At 47.4% G+C, this 15,678-nt stretch overlaps 7 protein-coding genes across 7 annotated transcripts; 3 read left to right on the top strand and 4 right to left on the bottom strand.

Annotated features, from left to right (window-relative positions):
• Positions 1-244: 244 nt before the first annotated feature.
• Positions 245-3,874, bottom strand: TbgDal_X15760 (ESAG 4 (expression site-associated gene 4) protein, putative; the record flags this gene model as incomplete). Its single annotated transcript, XM_011780438.1, has 1 exon — positions 245-3,874. One exon carries the CDS (start codon positions 3,872-3,874, stop codon positions 245-247), a length of 3,630 nt encoding a protein of 1,209 aa, XP_011778740.1.
• Positions 3,875-5,127: 1,253 nt separating this feature from the next.
• Positions 5,128-5,478, bottom strand: TbgDal_X15750 (hypothetical protein, unlikely; the record flags this gene model as incomplete). The annotated part of the gene is made up of 1 exon (XM_011780437.1): positions 5,128-5,478. One exon carries the CDS (start codon positions 5,476-5,478, stop codon positions 5,128-5,130), a length of 351 nt encoding a protein of 116 aa, XP_011778739.1.
• A 165-nt stretch (positions 5,479-5,643) lies between these two features.
• Positions 5,644-5,973, bottom strand: TbgDal_X15740 (hypothetical protein, unlikely; the record flags this gene model as incomplete). Its single annotated transcript, XM_011780436.1, has 1 exon — positions 5,644-5,973. One exon carries the CDS (start codon positions 5,971-5,973, stop codon positions 5,644-5,646), a length of 330 nt encoding a protein of 109 aa, XP_011778738.1.
• A 351-nt stretch (positions 5,974-6,324) lies between these two features.
• Positions 6,325-6,645, bottom strand: TbgDal_X15730 (hypothetical protein, unlikely; the record flags this gene model as incomplete). The annotated part of the gene is made up of 1 exon (XM_011780435.1): positions 6,325-6,645. One exon carries the CDS (start codon positions 6,643-6,645, stop codon positions 6,325-6,327), a length of 321 nt encoding a protein of 106 aa, XP_011778737.1.
• A 2,123-nt stretch (positions 6,646-8,768) lies between these two features.
• On the top strand, positions 8,769-11,009 carry TbgDal_X15720 (calpain-like cysteine peptidase, putative; the record flags this gene model as incomplete). Its single annotated transcript, XM_011780434.1, has 1 exon — positions 8,769-11,009. One exon carries the CDS (start codon positions 8,769-8,771, stop codon positions 11,007-11,009), a length of 2,241 nt encoding a protein of 746 aa, XP_011778736.1.
• A 245-nt stretch (positions 11,010-11,254) lies between these two features.
• TbgDal_X15710 (S. cerevisiae Vps16 homolog, putative) lies at positions 11,255-14,002 on the top strand (the record flags this gene model as incomplete). The annotated part of the gene is made up of 1 exon (XM_011780433.1): positions 11,255-14,002. One exon carries the CDS (start codon positions 11,255-11,257, stop codon positions 14,000-14,002), a length of 2,748 nt encoding a protein of 915 aa, XP_011778735.1.
• A 383-nt stretch (positions 14,003-14,385) lies between these two features.
• TbgDal_X15700 (protein kinase A catalytic subunit) lies at positions 14,386-15,399 on the top strand (the record flags this gene model as incomplete). The annotated part of the gene is made up of 1 exon (XM_011780432.1): positions 14,386-15,399. The coding sequence occupies one exon, from the start codon at positions 14,386-14,388 to the stop codon at positions 15,397-15,399; it is 1,014 nt and encodes a 337-aa protein (XP_011778734.1).
• Positions 15,400-15,678: the final 279 nt, after the last annotated feature.

Here is a 15,678-nt window from a genome sequence, read left to right as displayed (position 1 = left end):
GTAAGCACATGTGTTAGTTCCTATTTATTAAAATATCTGTCCATAGGGAAGGAGGAAATTGTAAAAAACGTTTTCACCACAAATTTTTTTTAAAATGGCACTAGCTAATAGGAACAAAACAAGGCACCCGGCGGGGAGTGGAAAACCAACAAAGCCACTTTACATCTGGCAAAGAGTTTTGCTCGGGAGGGCGTATTGGCACGTGACTCGGGCTCCTGTTGTGCTATTAACCCCCCCAAAACCCTTAAAACTTATCAAAATCCGTGGTCCGATTGGGAATAATAATTATCGATGCGCTTGACAACGTGCTTGACGAGCGCTCACTCGTTCCCAGTGAATGAAAATCTACAACGTGACCAACCTTTGCGGCGACGCGCCGTATAACCTCACGACAGCCGTCATCGTCCCATACGGGGCCCAAGCTACGAGGAAGTGCGACGCGCCAGCGTTCACAGAAGAGCATGAGCGTCCTGTGGCGTTGTGCGGGTGTCAGGGTCCCCAGTAGAGACAGCAGGGAAGAAGCAATCGCTTGCGCAGATTCACTCAGCTCGATGACTGTTGACGCGCGGTCGCTACCAGAAGTGCCTGTGCCGTCCCCGCCTTCCTCCAGCACGTCAATAACTCGGTCCAAACGAAGTGCAGAAAAAGAGCGGCCGGGAACGGCGTTCAGCTGGTACATTACAACAGGCTCCGGCACACCACGCAACGGTACTTCACCCAATGGGGTCACGTCAAATTCCTCACGTTCTGCGGTGCTGAGTGCAAGGTACGTCGCGTGCGTTAGCAGCACCTGCCCGCCGTTCGTCACATTTTCCGTCCGCGCAGCAAGGTTGGGAACCTGCCCGTAATAATCGTAACCCTTCGTCACTTCATCATGTCTAATATCACACAACCCGGTGTGCACACCAACTCGCACTCGCAGCCCGTTCCAGTACTGCCCGTACGTTGCGCTGTCAAGGAGCGCGGTTGGTGGGGCGTAACCGTCGACATCATCCGCCTTACGCAACTCAAACTCGCGGTACGAATCGTCGAACACAGAAGAGCCCCAGTCGTACTGCATGAACATCACCTGTAAGTCGAGCACAAGCTTGACTGCGGTTGTTGGGCTCTTGCAGGCTATCATGAACGAATCCCCAACCGTCTTCACCTCGTAGCATCCGTGACGGGAAATCAGCGAGCGGATCATGCTGTGGTGAGCTGCAACGGCCTCCGGCATCAGTTCGGGGTGAGCAGCCCACAGCGCAGTGCTACTCTCGACATCGGTGAAGATGAGCGTCACCGGGTCTGTTGGCTCCTTGGGCGCGTTGTCGTTGTCGCGACCATCGCGAAGGACGAAGTACAATAGCACGCCAAGCCCCAAAAGGAGGAACAGGGCTGCCGAGGTCCCACCGATTACGCCAGCAAGTTGTGCGGGGGTGAGGGCGTTACCTTTAGGAACGTTATACTTCATCGACGGAAACATCGCTTCCTGCAGTACTGGCTCATGTGGTCGTAGCGCACGCGCCATCGACCACACACTGATGTCCGCCGCACCAAAATTTGTTATACAATTATCCTCGGTAACGACATCGTTGATTACGCAATCGTAGTGCCTGAATGGTCCATAGCGCATGTCGTCGACAGTGATCACTGTTTCTTCGAAGAAGAGGTCGGACAGGAGTTCAGGGGTCACCTTGGGCATACGCTGCAAGTTCCTCTGCATCAACCTGCCGGTGGCAAAACCCAACAGTGACAGCGGTGTCCGTAGCGCCACATCAGATACAACGTCCTGGAACCGTCGCACAGTCTCCGATGTCGTGTTGGCGTCAGCCCAGTGCGGTAAACTTGTTGCGAACACAAGACGTTCGGCAGTATGAGTGTTGTTAAATGTTTGCACAAACTCATTGTATAGCAACGCGATGTCAGAATACTGGACAAATATAAGAGTCCTCTCGTGTGTGCGAAGGTGTTCTTCAATTGCCGCAATGTCAGTGCCGACGAGCCCAATGAGAAATACACTGCCCCTTGTCGGTAGATTCCCCCTAATCATGGTCCTGGCCTCCAATACTTTTGTGGAACTGAGATTCAGACCAAAGGTAATCAACGTCTTCCTAAGCACGTCGATGATGCGAGCCGCTTCGGTGCTTCTAACAATACAGTGGACATTAACAGCACGGATGCTAGACAGGTAGGTCGCATGTACATAAAGCTGCTGCTCCAATGTTGGCGACAGGCGGATCACATTCCTGTTAAAAGTGTTTAAATGAGGGGCTGGCACCATTGGGTCAATGAATGTCACGTTCGAGAGTTCTAGCACCGACTCAGTTACGACACCGAACAAAGCAGTTAAAATTTTCCTCTGTTGCAGCGCCTTGAGATCGTCGAAAGCAGTATGCGCCTTTGTGTCAAATACCTGAATGACAAGCCTGTCCACGTCATCGTCTTCGCCATCTGCAGATACAGCAGACGTGCCAATTTTAAACTGTTTCACAGCCCTCGTAAGCTCCTGTCGATCATTTATGAGGATGGCGAGTCCGCTGAGCGGCGGCTGCAGGATTGCAGGATCACTATTACACTCCAGCTGGGACTGTACGATGTAGCCGCCAACAAGCGGTCTTAGTCGGTAGCCCTCTGCAATCTCCTTCATGTATACCTTCCTACCGCCGCGGTTGCACTGGCAGATGGCACCGCTATCAGTAGAATTGTCCTCACAACCACCTCCAAAGTCACCAATAACGATGTTGTCAACGACGTAACGGCGTTGCTCGTAGAGCGACTCCATGAAAGCTGTGCGATTGTTCATCCATCCATGGCTCCGTAGAGCTTGCGATAGCACCTCTCCAGCGAGCCAACCAGCAACCATCAGTTCTCCCTCTGCGTCGTCCTTGAGGAAGCACTCTGCGTCGTCGACACCGGCCCATTCCCCATGTGCCGTAAGATAATCCCGCATCTCACCTTGAAAGCGACTAATGGCACGACTGTCTGTGTCGTTGGCAAGTGGGTTGGTGCCTGTCTGAATTACGCGACGAGGGACAAAAGTGGCATTTGCAGCTTCCAATGCCTCCTTCCATACTGTCACGATCGACTTCTGCATTAGTGAGGGAGCCAACAGGTACGCATCCGCGGTGCGTGGATCAGCCACAAGGTTCTTGACGAAATTCTTTATTTCATCATTTACAGTAGCAACAACAATAACAGCCTGCGGAAGTTTCCCAGCAAACTCGTTCCATGCCACATCGAACTCCCTAGCTGTTACCGTCCGCCTTTCGGCTGTCCCGTGCACTGTGAAAATACAACAAAACGTGTATCCCATGCGTGACAAAAAGTTCACAGCACTCTCGTATGTGGTAGTACCCCCCATCATACCTTCAAGGTAGGTAAACCCCAACCGGAGAACGCGCAGGTAAGTCACGGCATAACGGATAAGGGCTATGAGTTCACCCGTAAAACCAGGGCGAAGAAAATAGAGATGTGGAAGGTAAGTCTGAAAACCCGCAGCCCCAGTCATAGGAGCGAATCCAACAAGACCGTGTTTCTTCAGGGTATCATACGAGGCAAAGCTGCTCTCTTCGCCCATGGGACCCAACACAACCACCATACTGCTGTTATCGTCCTTTACATTTCCTAAGTACTTCTCCAGGTGCTGATATGCTGGGGTGTCGTACGACGGGGGTGGAACTACCGAAACATTAACCCCAGGCGCTACCACCCAGTTCCGGGCGGCCAGGGATGCGTTAAAACCGGCATTGACAGCGTTAATATATTCAGCAGGCCAGTTTTTACTGTACATCAGAGACACAATTGTCACGGTTACTTGTACACCCCCGGCTCCCCTCGTCGGCGGCGATGCGGCACATGCTGACAGTAAAAACAACAGCAAGGCTGGTGCTTTCATGGCGGAGGGATTTATCCAGTTGCAGTCACCAGGGAACCGTTTCCTAGATCAGGAGGTTGTAATATATATATTTGTGTATGTGTGTCGTTGCAGTGTCTTGTAGCGGTAACCCCGTCAACACGCGGTGGCAGCTAAAAGGATTTGTACGGCTCGAAACTGTTATGCCCTAAAAGACAGAGAGGAAAACACACTGTTAGTAGTATTTTATGCCAGGGGGTAGTGAGAGTCATGCAACGCGACAGGGCTTTCTGGACTGCAATAGCTGTGCTCAGACATGTGGGGCCCGTCGCGACGAAGGGTATATACGTAAAGAAAACTGTACAGAAGCAAAGAAATACTAAACATCCCCAGCATCATTTCAGGTCGGGCCCTGAGGGAGAGGGCAGACGACTGACATAAACTCCCTCTTCACGTCACGCGAAGCACGTCGACAGGCAAGTATTTCGGGGTTTACTAAGGACGCATGCCTCCTCCTTCATGTAGTGAGGGAGTTTGGGCAACCACTTCCAATGCACACAACATTTATATAACCACGGCGATGCACGTGATAGTTGCTTCCCAACAACAGTAAACTTCGTGTGTAGGAAAGGAAAGTAAAAAATGTGAAAAACTACCATCTAGCAGAAACCCCCTTGAAACATAGAAGTATCGAATAAAGCAGTATTTACTCACCGCTGACGTAGCATCAGTACACCATTGGCAATCAGCTCAACTGCACGAGCTATACAGCCTTCACACGAACGACCAAGTAGCATTTCCTACAAGCATGTCCCCCCTCTTCCATAAACTACTACTAAGCTAAACACACCGCGTCCTCATAGGTATTATAGCTAAAGAATTTGGCATGTGCGAAAAAGTGTTCACACACAGTGGTCAGCTTTGTCTACTGGTGGTGTCAATCAACATAGCTGGTGATGTGTTTTTCAATGTCTTCAGCGTGCTTTACGAACTGGGTAATATGCTTCAAACGTAACCTCTGCACGCCTACGCGTGACATGACTAGAATAAAGTGTGCTCATTTGCATTTTAAAAAAATAACAACCACTTCCATCCACCTACCTTTGTGATATGTACATGTATGAAAACGGCGCCCCTGACACATAAATCGCACTTCAACTCTCTGAATAAAAAACACAGCCCTACACCGAAACTCATCAGTTAACATCACTTCGGTAAGCTGATGGCGAGTATTATCTGTCTGAATAGAAGGTTGGACTTCAAATACGGTACGTTTGTCTGGGCACAAGCCTGTCTCATCTCCCAACAAATCCACAGAATATGCCATGGGGCAAGCAGCGGTGTGTCAACGGAGAGCAAAGCATGAAAATAAAAGGTGACGTAAAGGCGACTACCACACGGCAAACATGTGGCGTATAATCTGGTACCTGAGTGACTCTCCGTGCTGTTAAGTCAGAGGGTGCATATGTAGTGACTATGACACCATCGGTCCACACTAATGACGAGCGCAAAAAATATGGCACCCTCCGCGAAACAACAGGATAGTGCTCCCATAGACTCACCTCTCGCAGAGCAGATTCACTTATAGTATAAATGAAAGGCGGTAAACGCCGCCTTTCCCGCATATTTTTTGACACCCTGTTCATACCACAACTAACCCCTAACTTTTGATTGCGAGCCGTCAATACCACCGGGTCACCCGTGTCAGAATGTCCACACCGCCGTCCTCATCCCAAACGTCGGTGAAGGTAAGAGTATATCGCCTGAATGTCCACTCTTACTAAAGGGGGATGAAGCTACTCCCTCATCGCTTACATGAAGCTGTGTCGTAGAACTGGCAAGTTCCGTGTCCCCACCGTTTCGTGTGTGCACGATCCGCGCCACTTTGCTTCAACATCATTCTTTCTGCCGCGCAATAACTTGTAAAGTAACGTTGTGTATTCTCGCGAATACGAAGACAGTAAACGTACAAGGTCCGTTAAGATTACAAAAATGCCTCGCCACTTCGCCGCCCCTTCCCATTCCAACGTGAACCACGTACCTGATGGCGCACTGGGGTGTAAAGAAATCAGACATGCACTCCAAACCTTTTCAGTTTCGTCGGCGATGTAAGGGCACTTTCCGTTCACATCGCTACGCATCACATTGTTAACATTTCAACCTCACCTAGCAACGATGGCATTGTATAACCGATGAATGCCAAAAGCACAAATTAAGGGGCGAGTGGTTGCACTCTTCACAGCATCCCCAGACAGACAATGAGGGAAGGATATGCTGGAATCTCTGGCATTACCAGCTTTGTCTGTCATGGCAGTTACGTGTTTACTTCACCGCCACGCAACCCGACGTACAGATGGTGAAGTTCGATAACAAGAGCTACGACGATGATGCTGTCACGACCAGATGCGGCTCCGGATCCTTTCCACGTGTTCAGTGTGTATGGCTTAACTACCTTTAAGAAACCCGAGCCAGCTATTTATTCGAGTCCGTCCTCATAAATTATAATACCTTCGTATCCAACCACCAAAGCCTCTTCCTCTTGTCCAATCGTGAACCGTAACGAACAAATACACATTCACCAAACGTAGTACATCATATCCTGGATAGCAGGTGCCATCTTCATACGACGCGTACTGCTTCACTAAACGTTTTGCAACTCTGTGTGCTACTACCTCGCCGACGTTGTCCCCGTTACGAATCCGGAAGCTAACACAAGACACTAACCTTTGTGCATCCATTTCCCTTCCCGTTTCCATTGGGGTGTTTACCGTTCCTGTCTCCTTATACGCTGGATTTATTTTTGTTATGCACATTACGAGCTTTTCGAGTAGCTAATAAGTCGTCATCCGTATCACACTCTTCAAAGTTGCGCCGCTCTCTCACAACGCATCCAAGCTCCTCATATACGTACGCAAAGGGGTGTGAAGAGGCTGAATCAAACCACACGGAGTCGCTTTCCAAAGTGTAATTTGTCTCTTTCAAAAAACTACAACACGGGTGTCGCAACTGTGGTTCCCCTTGTGTTTTTTTTAACCTTATTTGTTCTTTTTAGCCGTTCAAATGCTGCCCTTTCCCAGTTTTCTATCTTTATCATGAGGTTAGTTGCCGAGTCGTTCCACCATTGTATAGTATAGTGCCTTGAGGACATTATTGGGCCCATGTGTCGAATCGTTCGTGGCGTTGACGTCGTTTCCTGGCGGACAAGCAGGCATCATTGGCAGTGTTGTCAGGTGTGATCTAGGGGAATTACCCGAGTTATCTCTGGAACACTGTCTGAATTTTTTGCCGTACGACCCATTTTCCACTGCTACGCACGTTGACCGACCGATCGATTCAATGTCCCATGTTCACAGCTGACCAAATATTTTTTCCTTTCCCTCTGAAGAAGTCACCACCGGGAGCGGGGTGTAACCCACGGGTTCACAACGGCATGATGTAGCTTCTTAATCACTCTCAAACTGTTTACCTCCTCACTTCTCTTCCACCCTTTCGGAGTTGCAATGATTCCCATCTTCCACGCCGAGGTTTGTTGTGGCATCAGGTTACCTCCGTCGGGTTTTCTTCCTTACAGTTGATTTTATCATATTAGTCCATACTGATTGCGTAGTCTTTCCCTTTACTCTGAGAGGACCTTTTTTTTTTTTTTGAAGCCAATGAAAGAGATGAAAAGTTTGTGGGCACTGTCACTCGTTCCCCTCCCTTGACATCGCTTTCTCACAATGTCGGTAAGCGCCCTGGGTCAGCTTTCCACCGATGTACTCCTCCCATAATTGGGTGCGCGGTGTCGTCTCACACCCCTCACCTGCTTAAACAGTAGCGCCACAACTGCTAACAAACCGGCCGAAATTAACGACCCGTCCGCCCACATCCAGGAGTTGACTTTCTTTAATTTACCCGCCCCAGTGTTCACCTTCGCTTTCAACCGCCGAGGTCGCGTGGTCCAGTCACCAACAGCCTCGTAACTGAGCAAGGAGCATCAAAGTCGATGTTGAAAATGTTGGCGACCTACGAAGACAAGCAAACGCAGGATCGGCGGCTCACCGACCACAAATCGGTAACGTAGCTGATACCGTTTCGGCCTCCTCCTTCTACAAGCCTCGGAAGCCACATAACGACTGGCAGTTACCCGAATATGTAAGCGCCGCCTCCCTTTGGGTAACACGCAGCCGAAATGAACAGGTCCAGACAGTTACCAACCGTCTGTCAATCTCCTCCCCGTAGCAGGTTTTCCTTTGAACATACCGTTTGGGCCCTCTAAAGCGCTGAACTGGCACGGTGTTGCGTGTTTCTTTTCCTTCCCCCTTCTAGCGGCGGAGTTGGGCAACGGAACCTTCTCCGCGATGGTTGGTTGCTGCGCATTTCCGGATTGCTGCGGCGAGGCTGTGTAGGGGCCCCTTGTTTTCTTTCCTCGACGTGGTGCCCGATCGTGGTGCGCCTGGTCGTGGTCGTTGCCGCCGGAGCGCCGTTGCGCTCCACGAAATGGGTTGTGTGGAGGGGGTTGTTGCTTAGCCTATGGCGGCGCGCGTTTCGGTGTCACTTCTTTTCTTTACCAGCTACCTCTGTACTTCTGCACCGCTCGTGTGCGGTGCGTTTTCATTTGCTTCTACAAATTCTCTTTTCCCATGTGTGGTTTATTTGCCTTGTCTCAACGCGCGGCCGATCTTGACGTTTTTTTTTGGGGGGGGGGGAGGGTGACTGCGATAAGGACGTAATTTTTTAGCTTTTACTTGTTTGCGTTACCAGCGGCGTTGACACCCGCAACGGCTTGCGTCTACTCTGACTCTGGGGGACATTGAAACCTTTGATATCTACTTTTCAATTGATGAATATAGTTTCTGTTATCCCTGGGCCGGGAGTGGCGTGTTGTGCCTACGGTACTTGCTCTCCTTCTTTATGTCCTCAATATTCGCTTTGAAAACGCAAAGGAAGTAATTAAATGGAAATAATTAGTGTGGCTGAGGAGTACCGGTATATCTCTGAGTGGTTGGGCTGTAAAGTATACTCAGATTTGCTGGAAGGTTTGGAAAAATCTCCCAACGAACTGAATCTCAGCAGGTATGTCTATTCGTCTAAATTTTTCGATTGTGTTATTCATTTTCTTGAAAGGCGGTCTGAAATTGAGGTGTTAGATGTCAGTGGGATGCAAGTACCAACAGATCAGTTAGTACGTCTTTTTACTGTTCTGAGAAGCAGTTCGGTTACACGTCTCGTATTGTGCAACGTACACTTAGATAGCACGTCCGGTGCTGCATTAAAGGATTTGGCTGTTGCCTGTGCAGGGTTACACGTTGTCGACTTGTCTGGCACTGGTTTATCAAGTGAGGTTGAATATGCAATACATTTGCAGACGGAGATAAATAGAATGCAGTGGGAAGTAAATCAAACACGATGGCGAAAAGCAGTTGTTCCAGAGACAGCAAAAATTTGGAGGTGGCGAATGGAATCGTGGAATGAGGATTGCTTCATGGGAGCATGTCATTGCTCAACGGAGGTATGCGATGCGTCTTGCAGGGACATTATGAACAACGCAGCTACATCTGGTGCCCCATTTACAGATAATAGTTTCCCGCCTGATACTGCCTTAAAAAATAGTGATATAAAGTGGGTGAGGGTGAGCTCTCTTGTAGAAGACCAAAGGGATCAAAACGAATGCTGTGTTGGTGACAAACCATTGGTAGCCTCAGTAATAAATGATACTTCTAACCTTCGTGCTGCCCTTAGTGTGGTCCAACAGGTTTCTTATTTGCTTAGGCACCTTTGCATTTGGAAACTTCCTTGCATAGGAGCCTTTGCATTTCGTTTTTTTTCCGGTGATACTCCAATAGAGGTCGTTATTGATGACTTCATTCCGATGATCGGTGATCGTCCGGCGGGTATTCACCATGAAAGCAACAGTGGTGACTATTGGGGATGTTTAGTAGAGAAGGCTTTTGCAAAACTTCACGGCGGGTACAAAAATATTACAGGAGTTGGTCTTGGTTATGCCCTCTCGTGCTTGACCGGTGGTATCTGCTTTGAACTTCAAATGAAGAATTTAAAGAAACATGTTAGTGTAGCTGATATATTCAGATTCTTGAAAGATTGTGTTCGTAAAAGGAGAATAGTTGCGTTTCATGCGAATCCGGAGATTGAAAGAGCCTTTAGATGCTTGGAAGAAATTGGTATTATTCCGTTTACACCTTATCTTCTGACGGCAGTGGAGGCTCCTAACGCTGACTCAGGATATACGTGTGTGGTACGGTTTTCTTCCTTGAATGATAAACCAATTGAATATATCGGCGCTACTCCACATTTGGTGAAAGATGGTATAGTAGAGTTTCCATCCAATAGCATGCACTTAGAGCATGCAATATCGTATTTCGAACGAATTGGCCTACTTCTCTGGCCTCACGGTGATCCACTCTATATTCACAGACATGTGATTGAGTATCCGTGCTGTTGTCTGGGAGGATCGGATACTGTGTCAACTTTTGCTAGTAATCCTTCGTTTCTCCTCTCAAATAACAGCAATTCGGAGAAAGAGGTAGTGTTGGTCGTGCGAGCGTCTAGTAGAGATAATGAAATGCATGATGAATGGACGCACTTACATATTTTCAAATATTCGGCTGACGGGTTGGGGGGAATGCGAAGATGTGATGTTTGTCCCAGAAATGAATTGCTTTCTACTAAAAAGGCCAAGGGTGGTGAGGTTGGTTTAGTGGTGTTACTCAAAGGAAATGAATCGTTACAGGTAACTGTGTCTTCCTCTGCTCCTTTCCCATGTACCTTGGGCGCAACGTGCTTGGATTGCTTTGACTTCGTTCCACTTTCCCTTCCGGAACTTAAAACAATTAAGGACTGGTGGAGGAAAGGGTCAGAATTGGGCCCGTCGTTCGTGATTAAAAATAAAACTGATATAACAGTTAGAAATTTCGTTGTGGCAATATCACAAATACCAAACCACAAACGAACCGTTGGTGTTGGCTTGGAAATACGTAGTGCTTGTTTTTTGTGTCCTGGCGGTGATGACCTTTTATGGTTAACGGAGTTTAGGTCAGATATTCTTGTTGTTTTCAATTTGGACGTAACGATGAAGCCTCAGGAATCATATAGATTAGTTCCTCGCGCTAGGTGTGTACATGAAGATGTGCAGTTTTCTTTAACCCTTTTTTGTGTTGTTCCTCTAGAATGGGAGTAACGTACTTACCGCTTTTTATTTATTTACCATTGAGTGCGTGTCTATATGTTTGCGATGTATTTTACACATTACGACTACGTATGCGTATCTATAAATGTATGTAATGAAATTGAGTTGTACATTAGTACTGTTTCCACACACGTTTGTTATTGAAAGAAAAGCTGAATTTGGTGTGCATGTTCAATTAATTTTTAAAAGAAATATTTTCCCCCAATTTTTAATATTGTTAACTTATTAGCCAACCTATGTCACGTCCAAGAAGGTTTGTGAGAACTGCAAGGGTTGGCGCATGGATAGCTCTTGGTCGAGAAAATGTAGTTCGACTTGTTGACTTTGATGATTTACTGTGGGGACTGGACGTTGACTTTTTCAGGTATGATATTGCTTATTGTCGTTCGGGTGGACTACTGGCCTTGTATCATCGTAATGTATCTTCTTCGGGGAGTAGGGGAAGCGTTATCAAACTTTACAACGCCAACGGGACACCACATCCTTTATCTCCGCAAATATATTTGGATGATATGACAAACTTAATGTTTGCATGTTGGGATTATCCCAAAGATAATCTTATAGTCGTTTCTAATTCTGGGGCGCTGCGTTTTTTTAATTTTAGAGGAGAACCTATTGGGTCGTCTCTGAGGGTTCCAGTACCATCTTTATGTACTAGCACCGAAGCCGGTGTTGCCTTGCTTGTAGGACTTCAGGAACTCCGACTGGTACTGGTTGAGAGCGGCAGTACTGAGGGGTACGAAGCGGTCTCGATTTCAATACCTCGTCTGCTTCATGATAATAAACCTTGTTCAATGTTAGCAGTACCGCCGCGATTTAGCGATAGTGGGCATACCGAGATTTTTGTACCTTTTGTTACAACGGAAAACGCTTCGACCGTTTATCATATCGTATTTCACGAAAAGTATATGTGCCACGATCTGGGTGTTTACATCGAAGGTGGGAATTTTGTTCATATGGCGCTTTCTCCCAACGGCCGAAGTGTGGCTTTTATGGTTCGTGATGGTACAGTATATGTTGCTTCACGTTCTTTTGATGATATCACACGTCTTTTGAACATAAACACAGATGTAATACCATCTCAGTTTATGTGGTGTGGGGATAGGTGCATATCGTACTTGCATCGGAATAAGCAGTTCGATGCTGCGCTTAATTTTCCAACGACTCTCAGTTTACTCAGTGTCGATGATCCGGATAAATCAGATTACCTCAACGATATTCCGGTCGATGCCCACCTGGTTCCTGAATGCGATGGTGTGCGGATTCTTTCAGCTCGCTCGTATCAATTTCTCCAGGTTGTACCCGAGCCCGTACGACGTATTTTTTCTGTGGGATCGCGAGCTAAATCCGCCATGTTGTTATCGGCATATGATGAGTTTATGTGTGGAAACGCCAACTCTGTGAAAATAATCCGTGATTTGCAAAGGGACAAACATGGGCTCTCCGAGGCAGTGGACGATTGCATCGCCGCTGCCAAATTCGAGTTGAGTGTATCGCAGCAGAAGCGATTGATGCGTGTAGCAGCCTTCGGTAAGTCGTTTTGTGCAATGTACGAATCTGATGTTTTCGTTGACGTTATTCGGCACCTCCGAGCGGTCAATATGTTGTGCAAGAGTAAAGCAGGGACGTTGTTATCCCAAGCGCAGTTGTCAGAATTAAAAGAGAAATTAGTAAGGCGACTCGCGCTGCTGAATTATCACCAACTTGCATATCATGTGTGTGAGTTGCTGGGTTTCAGCGCCAAGGATGTCATGATGGAGTGGGCGATGCTGATGTTAACGAACTCTTCCGTCTCGCAGGCAGATGAGGGGCGCCTGGTCTCCAGAGTTGTGGACAAATTAAAGTGCTGTAAGCAGTCTGCATATTGCGAAATTGCGCTTAAACTTTATCGCAGTCAGAGAGTAAGTGCGGCTCTTGCTGTACTCGAGGCTGAAACATCAGTATCGGAGAGAATATCTCACTTGCTGCAAATCAATCAACTGGAGGAGGGGCTTCGACAAGCTATAAGGTCGGGTGATACAGGATTAATTTTTACGGTCATAAAATATTTGATTTCCTCTGAAAGCAGTGACGCGTTGACCCTCTTGAAGAAGTTCGTCACATCAAGGAGAATGCTGTTCGCATTTGCCAAGTCAGCGAGAGTGACGAATAGTAAAGTGATGGAAATCTTTAAGACATACCCAGATGAGTGCGCTTACTTAGATCTTTTACGCTACCTCGAGGAGGTAAGGGTTTCTACCGGTAAACGTGGGGAGGGGGGTCAAAGTTGTGAGGACTTGCTAGTAATCAAGCTTAATATTGTGCGCTCTACGCTGTTGTCATGCCCAATGGGTACTGTAAATATACCTTCGAAAGGCGGTTTGAGTGGGAGCACTTACTCCCACTCGCTGCTTTCAGGTTCATTCCGACCACCCTCTGATAGCGAAAAATGGCTTCGGCTGCACATGGATCTCATGGAGGAACAAAAAAATCTGGTAAAGAAACTAAAGGATCGTCGTTTCTTGGATGCCAGTGTCACAAAAACAATTACTCTTTGCCACGAGCATGGTTGCAAGGATGTTGCCGATCGTATTAAGAACAAGTTTGGAGTTTCCGACAAAATGAATACCTGGTGTATGGTAAAAGCAGCTGTGGAAACAAAGCAGTGGAATCTTGTCGATGAGATAAGTGATATTAGAGGCAAAGGTAGGTCCCCTGTTAGTGGTTTTGCATTTGTGAGAGCACTTTTTGCCAATTGTCAGCGACAGCAAGCCAAACAGTACATACCTAAAATTCCTCAAATAGAATGGAGAATGGAATACTATGTCCTTTGTGGCGATTGGAAAACTGCGGGTGCGGATTGTCGCCGTCATTCTGAACCGGAATTGTTAAGTCAGTTGAAGGACAGAGCAAAAGGGGATACTGACGCTTTGCGGCAAATTGAGGAAGGATGGAATTCTGTCCAAGAGTCGGGTGCCGTAAGATTGGCCAAATTATTCGGATGAAAGTTACCTTTCATTTGTTTTATGCTGTGTTTGACGATTTCTCCCTCGAAACCGTGAGATAAATGCATTCAGAGGACTTCATAAATGTCTGTCACGTGCATGCCCATGAAGAATATCTTTTAGCGTATAAAATACTTCTCCTTCTTAACATTGTGCTTTCTGCGACGAGGGTATCTGCAGTTTCCTCTTTTCCTTTTTTCTCCTCTCCAAAGAAACGGTAACAGGACAGCGTGTATTGAAAGGTGTGACACGGGGAAGCGAGCTTCATCGAAACGGGAAGTTGTTGAGAGGAAAGAGTAATATCCGCTGTGGCGGTATTATTAAACCTTTAGTCTAGCTTCCTGCGCATATTTGGTCCCGATTACGGGTCTAAGGGATAGGAGATGAAGTCGGATGGGTGCTTGACAAGGAAGGACGTGTCCAGCTGGAAGCTGCAAGACCTGGAGATCCGAGAGACAATAGGTACCGGTACTTTTGGGCGCGTCCGCCTATGTAGACACAGGGCTTCTGGACAATACGTTGTTTTGAAGATTCTTAAAAAGCAGGAAATTTTGCGTATGAAACAGGTAGACCATATACTGGCCGAGTCGAGTATTCTACAGGAGTTGAGCCATCCATTTATTGTGACAATGTATAAAGGTTTTATGGATGATGACCGATTGTACCTCCTCCTCGAGTATGTGGTGGGTGGCGAGCTGTTCTCCCACCTCCGGAAGGCGGGAAAATTCCCTAATGATGTAGCCAAGTTCTACTCCGCAGAAGTGGTTTTGGCGTTTGAATATATTCATGAGTGCGGCATCGTATACCGTGACTTGAAGCCAGAAAATGTGCTTTTGGACAAGCAGGGAAACATTAAGATTACGGACTTTGGGTTCGCGAAACGCGTTAGGGACAGAACGTACACGCTATGTGGGACTCCAGAGTATCTTGCGCCGGAGATAATCCAAAGTAAAGGTCACGATCGGGCTGTGGATTGGTGGACACTCGGAATTCTTCTCTATGAGATGCTTGTCGGTTATCCTCCTTTTTTCGACGAGAGTCCTTTTAGAACATACGAAAAAATTTTAGAGGGGAAACTTCAGTTTCCAAAGTGGGTGGAGATGCGGGCGAAGGACCTCATAAAGAGTTTTCTAACAATTGAACCAACGAAACGCCTTGGGTCAGTAAAACGTGGTGTGCAGGACGTTAAGCGACACAAGTTCTACAGTGGGGTTAATTGGAACGTTCTCCTACAGAGAGGTGTCGCCGCTCCCATTCACGTGCGTCTAAACAACGATGGTGACACTAGGTACTTCGATCGTTATCCAGAAAGTCCTCGCCATCCACTTCAACCTTTGACTGAGGCACAGCAGGAGTTATTCTCGGGGTTTTGCGATGGTGAATACACGAGGATCTGAGCACTTCCTTTGACGTCCTTAACGGTATCAACAGCCGTGATGTTTGCACCCCTTAAGATGTTGTTGCTAATAGCCGATTTCTGTGATTTCTTTCTGCTGTTGACAAAAAGCCAGGTTCCGGGTTTCGTGCTCGTGTTTGGCAGTGTCAGAAGCAGCAAAGGGGAGAATGGCATGAGCCAAAGCTGTCTCCTCAAGTGCCGCAGGAGGGGTGAGGCACATGTTAGAAGTATTTCGTTTGCGAAAGCAACGAGGAGTACAGCAGAGGCTCTTACTTAGAGA

This window comes from Trypanosoma brucei, chromosome 10 (genome assembly GCF_000210295.1).
Source record: "Trypanosoma brucei gambiense DAL972 chromosome 10, complete sequence".
Classification (NCBI taxonomy): Eukaryota; Euglenozoa; class Kinetoplastea; order Trypanosomatida; family Trypanosomatidae; genus Trypanosoma; species Trypanosoma brucei.
The sequence above is the reverse complement of the archived record's forward strand: the minus strand, read 5'-3'. Positions and strand labels throughout refer to the sequence as shown.